Source organism: Charadrius vociferus, unplaced genomic scaffold (genome assembly GCF_000708025.1).
Source record: "Charadrius vociferus isolate BGI_N301 unplaced genomic scaffold, ASM70802v2 scaffold1, whole genome shotgun sequence".
NCBI lineage: Eukaryota > Metazoa > Chordata > Aves > Charadriiformes > Charadriidae > Charadrius > Charadrius vociferus.
This window is the reverse complement of record NW_009647680.1, coordinates 7,269,415-7,282,160: the sequence shown is the minus strand read 5'-3', so window position 1 is coordinate 7,282,160 and position 12,746 is coordinate 7,269,415. Positions and strand designations below refer to the sequence as shown.

Below are 12,746 nucleotides of genomic sequence, written 5' to 3'. Positions count from 1 at the left end.
CCCCTTGCATCGTTCTGCAAATAGATGAAATATTTCTTGATATAATATAGGAGCTGTCTCTCCAATGTAGGAGCTGTCTCTCCTGGTTGTTTTAATTTCTCCTTAGTCAGGCTATACTTAGTCAGGATCACAAGTAATAACATACTTCACTTATGCTATCAAACTACAGATTTTACAGATCTTAATTGAAAAAAATAGCCTATAAACTGTACCTCTGAGGGGATGTGTTGTTGTCTGTGGCATGTCACATCTTTGCTGTAGTGGTGATGGCGTTCCTCTGATTTTTCTGACTTGGACACTTTGCAAAGCCATTTTTATCAGATTTTTGCACTTTCCTCCCTTTGATTTCAGTCCTAGAAGTATAACTGTAGGACAAGGATGGAGACAGCAGCACTAATATTGTTTGGAGGTGCCTATATTTACATAAAGCTTTTTCAAAAATCTAAAAGTTATAAAAAAATATGGGTTCTGTCATGCCAAGTAGAAATTGCATTGAATTCTTCAACAAGCAAAGAAATTTTTGCAAGGAAACAAAGCAGCAAGAATATCTCCTTGCTCTGGAAAAAGAAAAGGTTTGCTTCTAAATCTGATGATAAACAGGCTAAATAGAAATCTTTAAATGCCAAGAGGTTATATTTGAGTATGTACAAATGAATCTTTGTTTTGCTTTTTTTAAAAAAAGGCTTAAAGTAATGTCCTGTTTGCTGATTTTGTTATATGCTTTTTCTTTGCAGTTATAAAACAATAACCTCTGTGTTAGACAAACCGGAGGAAAGACCTATGAAAGCAGCAATCTCACCAGTGAAGGTATGACTCACGTTGAATATAGCAGAAGTTATCTTTTACGTTTTGTGTGTTTCTTTGCTTCAGTGCTACAGATAATTAAAGATTTGAAGAAGAAAGATAATAAATTGGAAAAAAAATGAGTATTTTTTGTTTTGGAGGGACATAATGGAAACCACTGAAAGCTCAGCACTAAAGTGGTGTCACCACTGTCATCAATGGCTCTCTGTGCTTGACATTATTTCCAACCTCTTCAGCCACTGAAAAAAATTGTCCTGCTGTGTTCCAATAGCTCTAAAGTCACAGATTTAGAGATAAAATTATTTCATTTGAAACAACTGGAGATTTTCAAGTGTCTTTTAAGTCGTGGTTTATCTCTGCTTCAAAAAGAACAAGATGACGCCATCACTAGCACTTCTGATAGTTCCCTGGTTCATGTTGTTTAGGTTTTTGTCATGTACCCAATTTAAGAGGCGTGCATTCAGACTCTTTGCTGACAGGGTAGTGAGGCAGAGGAAATCACTGCGCTTTCATTTATTTTGCCAAGACTGTACCAATATAACAATTTGACTACAATTATAATGTTCATTCCTTTTTTAGCAAAGGAGAAATCCATTTAATTCCACAGCGTCAGGTGATAACTTGAACAGTGGGGAATCAGAAAACAGACCAGTCACTCTACCTCAGCTACCAAAGAAGGGTAAATAAACTTATTTAGCATAAGACTGTGAATTTCTTGGTGGTTTATACGGAAATTATTTTTACTTTCGTTGCTTCTTTTTGTAAGATATCAAAACCTGTTTTATCTTAACTACGGAGTTATCAACTAGTTAATTTGAAACCCCATGTAAAATGTTAGTATACTCAGGAAATGGCTGTTTATGTGAGTAAATGGGTTTTGCTTCCTTTCTTTTGCTCACAGTTCTAGTCAGTATTAAGCACTCCATCTGAGAGGGCTGTTTGTCCTGAATTGCTGTTAAGAGAACAGAGAAATTTCCTTGAGTTTGGCATAGCTGTCTTTATGACCTTCCAGTCATTGCTGCTATTGGCTCAAGAGAAGCCTAACTCTCTTTGATCTTTATTTTTTCCTTTGTTTTCTCAGTCTTGTTTATTTTTGAATCCTCCCTTTCCCACAGTATTCTCTGCAAGAAGGTAGATGAGTGATGATATACCACAACGCAGGCATTTGAAGTTGTAATTTAAAGGCTTATATGTGGAAATTACTCTCCTGTCTCTGTTATGAAGCTTGCTAGCAGGAAAAAAAGGAAGACTTACACATGAGGAATAAAAAAAACTTTAATCTCCCTACCGGGAGATCATTTCTGCATTTTACCTTGTTCCTTATGAATGTGGAAATAGCCTGTTTCCATTTCTGTAGGCTGCTGTTTATGTTCTGAACCTGAAGAGGGGTATGTGTATTCAAAAGCTGCCCTTCCCTGCAAACTTGGTCCCTTGCAAGAATAATGCTGATCAAAAATTTGGTGTGCGGACCGTCTTTGGAATCATCAAATAGTTAGTATTTCTAGAATAAGAAGTAACTGCAGGATTTTCATCTGCTAAAATTTCCTATTACATACAAAGGAAATCAACACCTACGTTGAATTTCCACCTGTGTTTTACTGCAGTTGTTTTCAATATAATCGCTGCATTCTGGATCTGCATGCTCATACTCCTCTGTTTATGAAGCTGAATGTCATCTGAACTCATGATTTCTTCTCTATGTGTGTCTTACAGAAATTTTGTCACTCTCAGAAGAGAGCCAACCCAAACCAAACTTACAAAATGAAGAAACAGAGAAACATAAGAAGCCTTCTGTAGAACACACTGATGAATCACAGAAAGGACTAGCTAAGCGTCCTGTTCCAAAAGCTAGAAAATTAGTTCACAAAGCAGCAGATGCTGCCTCAGAAAAAGAAGACACTGTTCCAAAACCAGCCAAACGGACTGAGAGGATTAATGGCATTGGTACACCGCCCAGGGGCATTCTGAAGCGCAGTTCAAGTTCAAGTTCCACTGACTCAGAAGTTCGTGCTAGTCAGATGTTAGATGTTCAGAAAAAGAATGCTCTTCCTGCTGCAACTATTTTTGAAGGAGAAGCTGAGAAGAACTCTCTTATGGAAGAAATGGAAGACTCCACACAAATTTCACTGGAAAAACAAAAACAAGTGAGGTTCTCATCTAGCACAGGTAAAGGAGAACCTCTACAAAGCCCACAGCTACACCATGGTAGAGAAAAAGGGGAGTTTGTTTTGTTAGAATCTGACAAAATAAAGAGTAGTGGAAGTGATGCTATTAGATCAGATTCATTTGAGAATAAGCAAATTTTTGCTGCAAAGCCTTTGGGAACTGATTCATCAGCTTTACAAGTAAAAAAAATAGATGGCTTACAGGATGATACACCGGCATCTGGTCCTTGTGACACTAATAGGTCAGACTTCCTGGTTAATGAAGCCTTGCAGACAAAGACAGTTGCTCCTAAGAAACTTCAAACTCCACAGAAGACCTCCAGCAATATCCTGCCAAATAGCAATAATGAACTGAGTGTTGATGAGACACGTGAAAATAAAGCCAACCAATTATCAAGCCTTGAATCAAGGTCACACAAAAACGATACTGGTAAGAGACTAACGGAAGTGAGGAACACAATGCTATACCATATAGCACATATTCGTTGGTGTTTAAATCACTTGTACCTAAGAATTAACAACTAGGAAACAGAAATAGTAGGAATGTGCTACATATGGCAGAATTAAATTCTAAAATCACTCTTTTGTATTTTAATGCTCTAATGTAGTCAGTATTTTTAGATGATCTTCTATTGGTATTCTTAAGAATTAACAATCGGATCAGAGCCTGGATAGGCACTTTTATTAATGGATGATGGAGGTAAAGGGATAGCGTTAGGATAAAATTCCTTTTAAAAGGCCTGATAGATCTGTCTGCATGGAAACTCAAGAATTTTTGGTGTACCGCTATCGACTGTCCTTAGTAGTAATCCAGTTGTGACTTGGAGATTTGCTCATGGGACTAAATACAAATATGCTGGGCTGTTCCCCCCTGGCCTGCCCCCCTCTTCAATGCAGACATTTCCTTTAGAATGGGAATAACCAATTTTACCTGCTTGCAGTCTTGAAAGTAGTATGATTAATCTTCCAGTAGGATATCTCAGTGCAGGAATTTAATTTTTGCTCTGTTGCCTGCAGTATGGTTCTTTCCGAAAACACAAGGACAGAGAACTGTTCTCTGCTAAGGGGTTAAAAAAAAAAAAAAAAGTCTGAGAGATTTTTTCAAGACAGATTAAACATTTGTGAAGTCGTGTGTCTGATTCCTAACTCTGATAAGCTTGTTTATGTTGTAGATGAACATCAGCTTTCTGCTAAGACAGAAGCACATGAGGTGTCAAATACCAATTCTACAAGTCTTCAACAAGGTAAGCCTGATCTTGTTGAGGAGCGAGATGCCAAAACCACTTTCAAGCCTGACAAACATGCTGAGGAACTCATAAAAGTGGCCAATGAATCTGTATCAAAACTTTTAGATTGGTTTAAAAGAAGTTCTGATACTGAAGATAGGAAACATGTATCAGCTAGATCCCAAGGCAGGGAACCCAAAGAGGAAGTGGACTTCTCAACCAGAACAGCAGTTGTTCCTACAGAACGCAGTGGGCCTAGCATGGATGGAAAACCAGAAGTTAAAGAAGAGTTACTGTCTGGACAGATTAAGCAACGGAACAGTAGTTCATCTACCTCATTTATTTCAGAAGATGTACAACTGATAAAAGAGAGGATGAAACCTAAGAAAGAGGAAGAGAATGAGGAGCAAAATAACAAATCACTGACTGAATCTGACTGTACAAGAGTTGAAGAAAAAGAACATGGTCAAGAAATCAGGCAACAAGATGAAAAATCAAATCTCTTGGAACATCAAGAACACAAGCTGCTAGCTCAGAAATGTGAATCAGAGAAGGCAATACGAGAAAAAAGAAGAATAAGGGAGATCAGAGCATTCTGGGAAGGGGATAAAACTATCCCCAGTCATGGAGAGAAAGAAGTTGGTATCAATAGCAATGTATCAGGTGCCGGTGCATTGAAAGGTCTCAGAGAACGTGATAAAATAAAATCAAATGGACTGGGTGATCAAAGCAAGAATACATTAAGAAGTACTGAACTAAGTTGTGCAAGGCAGGCTTCAAGAAATGGACATCAAAACTCTTTTGAGTTTGGACTAGGCCAAAGAACACTTCCATCTGAGGGTGAACTTGATGAATATACAGCATTGCCAAAAGCCAGTAACTTGCAGCCAAGTGTTGGTGCCACTTCAACTTCCCCAGAAAGCAAAGACAAAGATGAGAAAGAAACACATAAAGGAAAAGTTGCTGTTTGTTCCCAACAGAAGTCCAGCTTCCAAGTTTTGTCTTTAAAAGAAAAAATGAATGAAAAGTCCAAGAATGAAATTTCAAGTCCTTCACAGTTCCAGAGTTTGAGAAACTTCTGGGATACCGGAGTTAAATTGCAGAGTAGCATCGACAGGGGAGATGTTTCTTTGCCAAATAATACTAGTTCAATAACCTATGAAAGAAAATCAAGGGAAGACAAAAAAGGCAGAGATAATGTGAGCAAGGAAGAGTTAATTCGACAACAAACCCAAACATCAGAGAGAGAAAAAAAACAGAAACTAGATTCTGTGTTATGTGAACTGCCTCTAAGATCTCCTCCCCTGAAAGGTCTGCACACAAAAACCAGAGACTCTGCCCATCTGGACAGAAAACCAGTTATCTCAAAACCCCAGCAAAAGGTGGGTCTTTCAGAGCAAGCAGTTAAAGAATGTGTAGAAAAAAGTATTGTTTCATCAAAAGAACATGATGTTTCCTTACAGTTGCTCCAATCGCCTGGTGATAGAGATGCTTTAAAGACGACAGCAGTAGGTGAACATAGCCAATCATCTATAGAAAAAGCAGAGAGCAAGACTGCTCCATTAGATATCAGTCTTCCAAAAGAGGAAGTTGCAGAGACCGTGGATAAGGTGGTTCTACCTAAAGCTGGGCTTGATGTATTTAAATTAGGCCTAAAGAAGTTAGAAAAGGAAGCCTCTGAGATGTCATCTAGCTTGAACCTGATTGAAAACATTTTGAAAGAGACAACTTTTCCCTCAAATTGGTGTGAGATCTCTGAAAAAACAATAGAACAGAGCCATGACATTCCTTCTGCTGATCAAAGAGAAGAAATAAGCAAAAGCACAGGAAAAGTGAATGTGCCATCAACATATGAGCATGGAAACAAAAAAAGCCTCAGGAGACTGTTTAGGGAATTTGAACCTTTCTGTCTACAACATCAGGCAGCAGAAAAAGATGATACTCTTGCGGGTTCTCAGGGGCCTCAAGCTGATTTGCAGAACCTGCTTAGAGAAACTTTTGCATCTCAACCTTCTGAATATAGAAGGATGGGAATTAAAACATCCGATGACACAAGTAGTATATCACAAACTGATTGTAACATAGAATCAACATGTCAAGAAGGTACTGGTCAGCCTGAAGAGGTCAATGAGACTACAGAAAAGTCTGTTGCCCCATCCAAGGTCAGTAGCTTAAGTTCTGCTTTAGAGAAGCTGATGAAGGAGACTTCTGAAATGCCACCTCCTAAACCGAAACGTGCCGTTAGTACAGTACAGAGAACTGCTGAGATGGGAGTTAAAAGCACAACCTATGAGCATGGTGGAGACTTGCCACAGGAAATCAGAGAGACCACAGAAAAGTCTCTTGCCCCATCCAAGGTCAGTAGCTTGAGTTGTGCTTCAGATAAGTTGCTGAAGGAGGCCTCTGAAACACCACCTCCTAAACCAAAACGTGCTGACAGCACAGTACAGAGGACTCCTCAGACAGAAGTTAAAAGCATGACCTATGACCATGATAGAGAATTGCTGCAGGAAATTGGTGAGACCATAGAAAAGTCTGTTGCCCCATCCAAAGTCAGTAGCTTGAGTTCTGCTTTAGAGAAGCTGATGAAGGAGGCCTCTGAAACACCACCTCCTAAACCAAAACGTGCTGACAGCACAGTACAGAGGACTGCTGAGATGGAATTTAAAAGTACAACCTATGAGTATGGTGGAGAGTTGCCTCAGGATATCAGAGAGATCATAGAAAAGTCTGTTGCCCCATCCAAGGTCAGTAGCTTGAGTTCTGCTTTAGAGAAGCTGCTGAAGGAGGCGTCTGAACCACCATCTCCTGTTGGCACAGTACAGAGGGCTGCTGAAATGGAAATTCAAAGCACGACTTATGACCCTGATGGAGAGTTGCTGCAGGAAATTGGTGAGACCGTAGAAAAGTCTGTTGCTCCATCCAAGCTCAGCAGCTTGAGTTCTGCTTTGGAGAAGCTGATGGAGACCTCTGAAACACCACCTCCTAAACCAAAACATGCTGACAGGACAGTACAGAGGACTGCTGAGATGGAATTTAAAACCACAACCTATGAGCATGGTGGAGTGTTGCCTCAGGAAATCAGAGAGACCATAGAAAAGTCTGTTGCCCCATCCAAGGTCAGTAGCTTGAGTTCTGCTTTAGAGAAGCTGCTGAAGGAGGCCTCTGAGATGCCACCTCCTAAACCAAAATGTGCTGACAGCACAGCACAGAGGACTCCTGAGATAGAAGTTAAAAGCACGACGTATGACCATGATGGAGAGTTGCTGCAGAAAATTGGTGAGACCGTAGAAAAGTCTGTTGCCCCGTCCAAAGTCAGTAGCTTGAGTTCTGCTTTAGAGAAGCTGCTGAAGGAGGCCTCTGAACCACCATCTCCTGTCGGCACAGTACAGAGGGCTGCTGAGATGGAAGTTGAAAACATGATGCCTGAGAATGATGGAGAGTTGCTGCAGGAAGCTGGAGAGACCATAGAAAGATCTACACTGTCCAAGGCTGAATATGGAATGTTTGATGCTAATTTGCAGAAGCTACCAAAAGAGATGTTTGAAACACCAGCTTCTGTGCTGGAAAATATGCAAGGTACAATACAGACTAGTCAAAGCATGCCTGCCACACATCAACAAGAGAGAGATCATCCTCAAGAAATACAAGAAACAATAGAAAAAACTTCTGTTTCAAATATTGCAAAATTCAGTGAATTCAGTAGCTCTTTAGAAAAACTTCTTCAAGAAGCATCTGACGTTTCATGTCCAGTATCCAAACAGTTACATAAACAAGAAAAGTTTGGGGATCATATGTTTCCATCTCAAAAAAGGACTATATTCATGACAGTGTCACAGCCATGTAATGATTTAAGTAGCCATCATACACAGATGAAGATAGCTATCAAAGGGGGGACTCCAGAGCGAAATATCAAAACTTCAATATGTGATCTTGCAGTAAGTGAAATTAAAGCTTCTGATTTTCCTAAAAGAAATGGAGGTATTACTAAAAAAGAAAAGAGAAACATGGCTCCAGTTGATCTCTCTCCCTTGGAAGGAGAGACGAATATGATTGCAATCAAGCCATTCCAGATAAATGAAAAAGAAAGGAGAGATGAAAGCACATCCTTGGAAGCCTCTGAAAATAATTCTGAATTTAAAGCAGTGTTGAAATTCAGAAGAGCAAGCACACCACTTAAAGATGAGAGCAACTTCCCCCAGCCAGAAGAAGCTCAACTCTGCCTAAGGTCTCAACATAGGGAGAATGATGAAGAGGAAGGGGACAGCTCAAATTTGGGATCCAAGTTTTCAGATGAAAACTCTGATTCCCACTCTGGAACTGGAAGTTCAACTCGTGAGCCGTTTGATTTCTAAAATTCATGGTGTTGGGTTGTTAAATATGGCTACTTTTTTTTTTTTGGTAGCCAACTTGAAATACATTACCATAAAGTCCGTGTGATACTTATGTCTTAATTGAGTGCTTCGGATATTTGTTTGGGAAGGATGAGAAGAACTAATTAAGTCTTTCAATTGGGAAGTGTTTGAAAAACACGTACTATATTTGGGTAAGCCTTTTCAGCAAGGAAAGTTTAGCAGCATGAATCAATCGCATCAGTCTTCATGATTTACTCCTTTCTTCCTCCCCTGTGATATCGCCTTCAAATTAATAACACTGTAACACTTAAAACCTGGTATTTCTTTTAAATATCCTGGATTAAAAGAGGAAGAAAAATATCAGTGGCTGACTGAGTTTGTTCTTTAGTTTCACCAGCTAGTCTTCAAAGGTGATATTTGTCAGTGGAATGGCTGGACATAAAGACAACACCAATACTCTGTGCTATCTAATTTAGCATTGCTGCCAGTTGCACTAGAAAGCAGCAGTATAAATGAAGTGGTTTGTTTACCAGAATTCTCATTATTTGGTTGAGTGGCAGCTCTAGTCAATGTATAGTGCGTGATAGTCATCAAAGAGCTTAAAGTAGAGGAGATAATTTAACCTTTTTAATCTGGTGCTGAGAGACTGAGAATGTTTTCTTCACCTGCACAACCTGAGAAATATGTGAAGGTTCCAGGGCCCGCCAGCTTGCTCTTGAGCCTGTTGTGAAAGTAAGATTCCAGTAGAAGTCAGTGAAAACTCAAGACAAATGAGGAAAAATGAAACATAAATTGTTTTTACCCATGATTATAGGTGGCAACAGCGTAAGGCCTGTTTGTTGGCTGATGGGGAGGAAGGGGTGAGGTACCGAGGAGAGAGAGTCTTAAAGGTTTCTGAAGCAGCTAGGTCTGTCTTGATTCTGCCCTTGGAGACAATTGCATATTTTCAGGGATCCAAATATCTCTACAGCTGTCTTTGGGTGGTTTGGTGTTTTGGGGTTTTTTTTGGTGGTTGTTACTCAAGTATTGAAACAAAATTACTTTTACTGGAAAGAAAATATAACGGACTAATTTACACAGAGGGAAAAACTAAGGGTATTAACTTTTTGTGTGCTGATTCATCACCAGATGGTTACAAAGTGGCTAAAGTCTGAGTTTATCCTATGTTGTTCTTAGACAATTAAGTGCCATAATTGTCCCAAACCCCCTTATTAGTCAGCATAGACAGAGATACCTACATAGGGTGAATCAACCAACCTCCCTCTCTCTGCTGATGGCTGAGAGAATGTAAAGAGAGCAAATGGACACTCAAAAACTAGATATTTACTTTGTTTATTTTGGATTTATTTTGTATTTTCGTTGAATATTCACTGTCTTTGCTAACTATCAAAATAGATTCTCGTTAGAAATCCATGGTTGGTTTTTTAGTGATGGGCTTAAAATGGCATGTCTGTGTGTGCAGTGTTCATGTGTTTTGTCTCGTAACAGGTTCAGAAGAAGAATTAAACCCTGTTTTGATGGCTTTGAAAAGGAGTGCAGATAGGAAAATGCCTTCCAAAAGTCTAGAGGACATTCCATCAGCCACCTCAAGTGAGCACAAAGCTTGTGTGTGTCTCCCATGACCCCCAGTTTGGCTTAAATGTGTTCATGCTGGTCTTCCATACAGCTTTGCCAAGTAGTATTTTTGTCTTTGTTTCTCAATAAGCCGTATGAAGCTTGTACTGTAGAAGTGAATTCTTTTCTCATACGGTTTAGTTCTCAGTTCTTTGTGTTAATTTTGAAACAACAATGGTTTATGAAGCAGACATCTTCCAAAAATGCACTGTTGTTAATCAGTGATCAACTGTCTTGGATAGTTTTTCAATAGTGAAAGTTTTGGCAACTACCCAAATCAGTAATGAGCACCAACTGCCATTGTGACCTGGCTGCTTGCTTGGGTCAAATTAGTAGACAGTGAAAGCATGAAAAAATTCATCTTAGTTTAGCAGTGTTTCACCTGTGTACTCTGGCAGTTAATATACCAAACTCACTTTAAGAGAACACTGTGAGATGAGATTGCACTTAAACTTCATTCCTGACTTCCCTCTGTAAACTCCTAGGATTTTGTTGGGTTTTTTTTGTTTTGGGTTGGGTTGTTGTTTTTGTTTTGGGGTGGGTTTTTTGGTTTTTTTTTTTTTTTTTTTTTTTTTTTTTAATTATTATTCCTGTCTGCCTTCACCCTGCCCCTGAGTGTTTTCATGCTTATCTCATGTCTAATGGAGAAGACATAAATTGCACTTACATTTGTAAACTGAAGTGTGGAAGTGTAGATTTTGAAAGATGTTGGCTATTGTTGGCAAATTAGTCTTCTAATACTACTGACGCTATTGCTTGCTTCTAACTAGTTTCTAGGTTTTAGGTATGCACTAACATTGTTGCAACAGCACACGGATAGAAACTATCGACGTGAGACTGCTGCTTGGATGTAGGCTTGAAGTAGTGTGTGAAGTAGAAAGCATCTCTTGAATTTAACCATTCTCGTGGCTCTGCTGGTTTGTTTGGGGTGGTTTTTTTGTCCACATTACTCTTGATTTTGTGAGTACCACTGCCATCCATTTTGTACAGAACAGCAACATTTCTAACTGTGTGTTACTTTTTTCCTGCACAGATAAAGGAAAAATAAATAAATCAAAGGAAGAATTAGCTCTTAGTGCTGAAGATGGTAAATATCTTTTGTGTCTGCATGGAAGTTTGTTTTTTCAATGGCTTCTGCTTGCTAGGGGAATTGTTTTGCACTTTTACATTTGATTAACTTAAGCGTGACTGAAATGCTTTTGTAGAATTTTATTGTGTTGTTCTATTCTTAAGGAATATACTTATCCTGCTATATCTGTAAAACTCTGTGCCACCTGCCAGTGTATTATTTTGGCCTTTGGTCATTCAGCCTATGAAACGGTTACTGAAATCACTGAGAACTTTGAATATTAGATCAGTTGAAAGACTTAGCGTAGGTAGACATTGAATTTGTTTGTTCACCTGCTGCATTATAAGATGCAAGATGACTTTTGCTTGTGCAAAACACCCTTCAGAATATATCAGTGGAAAAGGAACATCGCTTATAATCCCTGTCTCAATCCAGCAAAGTAGAATTACTCTAAGCAACAGATGAACTGCCAGATCAGCTGCTGTTGGTATCATGAATCCATTAGTGCATGACAGATGCCTTACTGTTAAATTTTTCTTTATGCCTTTAGACATTCCAAATCTATACAAAATAAAAGCAAACCTGCTCCAAGAATGTGTGAGGATGAACGCAATAGAAAACCAGCAAATAACATTGAATATGGTGGAATATAGCACACAGTTCTTTATTTACTGCATTAAGGCACTACAGTTTTAAAATGAAGTTGTGGACAGTTGCATTCGTTGTCATGTTTTAGATGCTTTAAAGCATTTTGCACGTTAGTGGCCTATAGTATAAATAGGATGATCGTAGCATAATGCTACCTTTGTTATGATCCAGCTCCTTAAAGGAGGACAGCGATGCAAAATACAGAAACATACGGGGTCCAGGGAAGTCAAAAACTCCCCACATATAAAATATATTGATGCTATTTGTGACATTGCAAAGCTATTTGTGCTACTGAATGACTGTTGTCAATACTGAGCAGGTCCGAAGCCTGATCAGCATCAAGAGAGGAATGAAAATGCAGCAGGAAGTGAGTAATAGGATTCTTCCAGCAGGCAATGGAGAGACTTCTCCACTGATATTTAAACTAATCCATTAAAAATCCTCTTTTATTTAACAACTAACAAGTTATACATGTGGACTGGATACTTGCTCAATGGTGAAACGGCATCTAACTGCATACTCACAATAACTGGTATGTTGAGTGCTATTTGAGCTTCAACAACAAAAGCTTTGCAAAAGCTTAACTCATGCCTTGCAAACAGTCCTGTTATATGTGCAGTGTTTCATTTTATGCAATAGATACGTGCCCCTGTAGCTGGCTGTTTGTTGCCAAATAATTGTCTGTCATACGATATTGAGCGCTGGTGCATTTCACAATGTGTATCCAGTCCAAAGACACAGAGCTCTAGCGCATTATTAAATATAAGTGGGGTTAGAGCATGGAAAATTCTGAGAATTGTGGGCTTACTGCAAACTGGATTTTTGCAAGGCTGGCGTGTGCAATTAACCTTTGTACAGGGAAAGA

The 12,746-nt window shown here is 39.0% G+C and overlaps 1 protein-coding gene across 1 annotated transcript in view; it reads left to right on the top strand.

The window, feature by feature from the left end:
• The window catches only part of SYTL2 (synaptotagmin-like 2), a 44,791-nt gene that overhangs the window by 21,836 nt on the left and 10,209 nt on the right, over positions 1–12,746 (top strand). Inside the window, exons 4-10 of the mRNA XM_009881203.1 lie at positions 735–807; positions 1,384–1,483; positions 2,518–3,399; positions 4,142–4,213; positions 10,039–10,140; positions 11,198–11,251; positions 12,201–12,248. Of these exons, the coding sequence (XP_009879505.1) occupies positions 735–807; positions 1,384–1,483; positions 2,518–3,399; positions 4,142–4,213; positions 10,039–10,140; positions 11,198–11,251; positions 12,201–12,248 (1,331 nt within the window). The remainder of the gene's footprint in view (positions 1–734; positions 808–1,383; positions 1,484–2,517; positions 3,400–4,141; positions 4,214–10,038; positions 10,141–11,197; positions 11,252–12,200; positions 12,249–12,746) is intronic.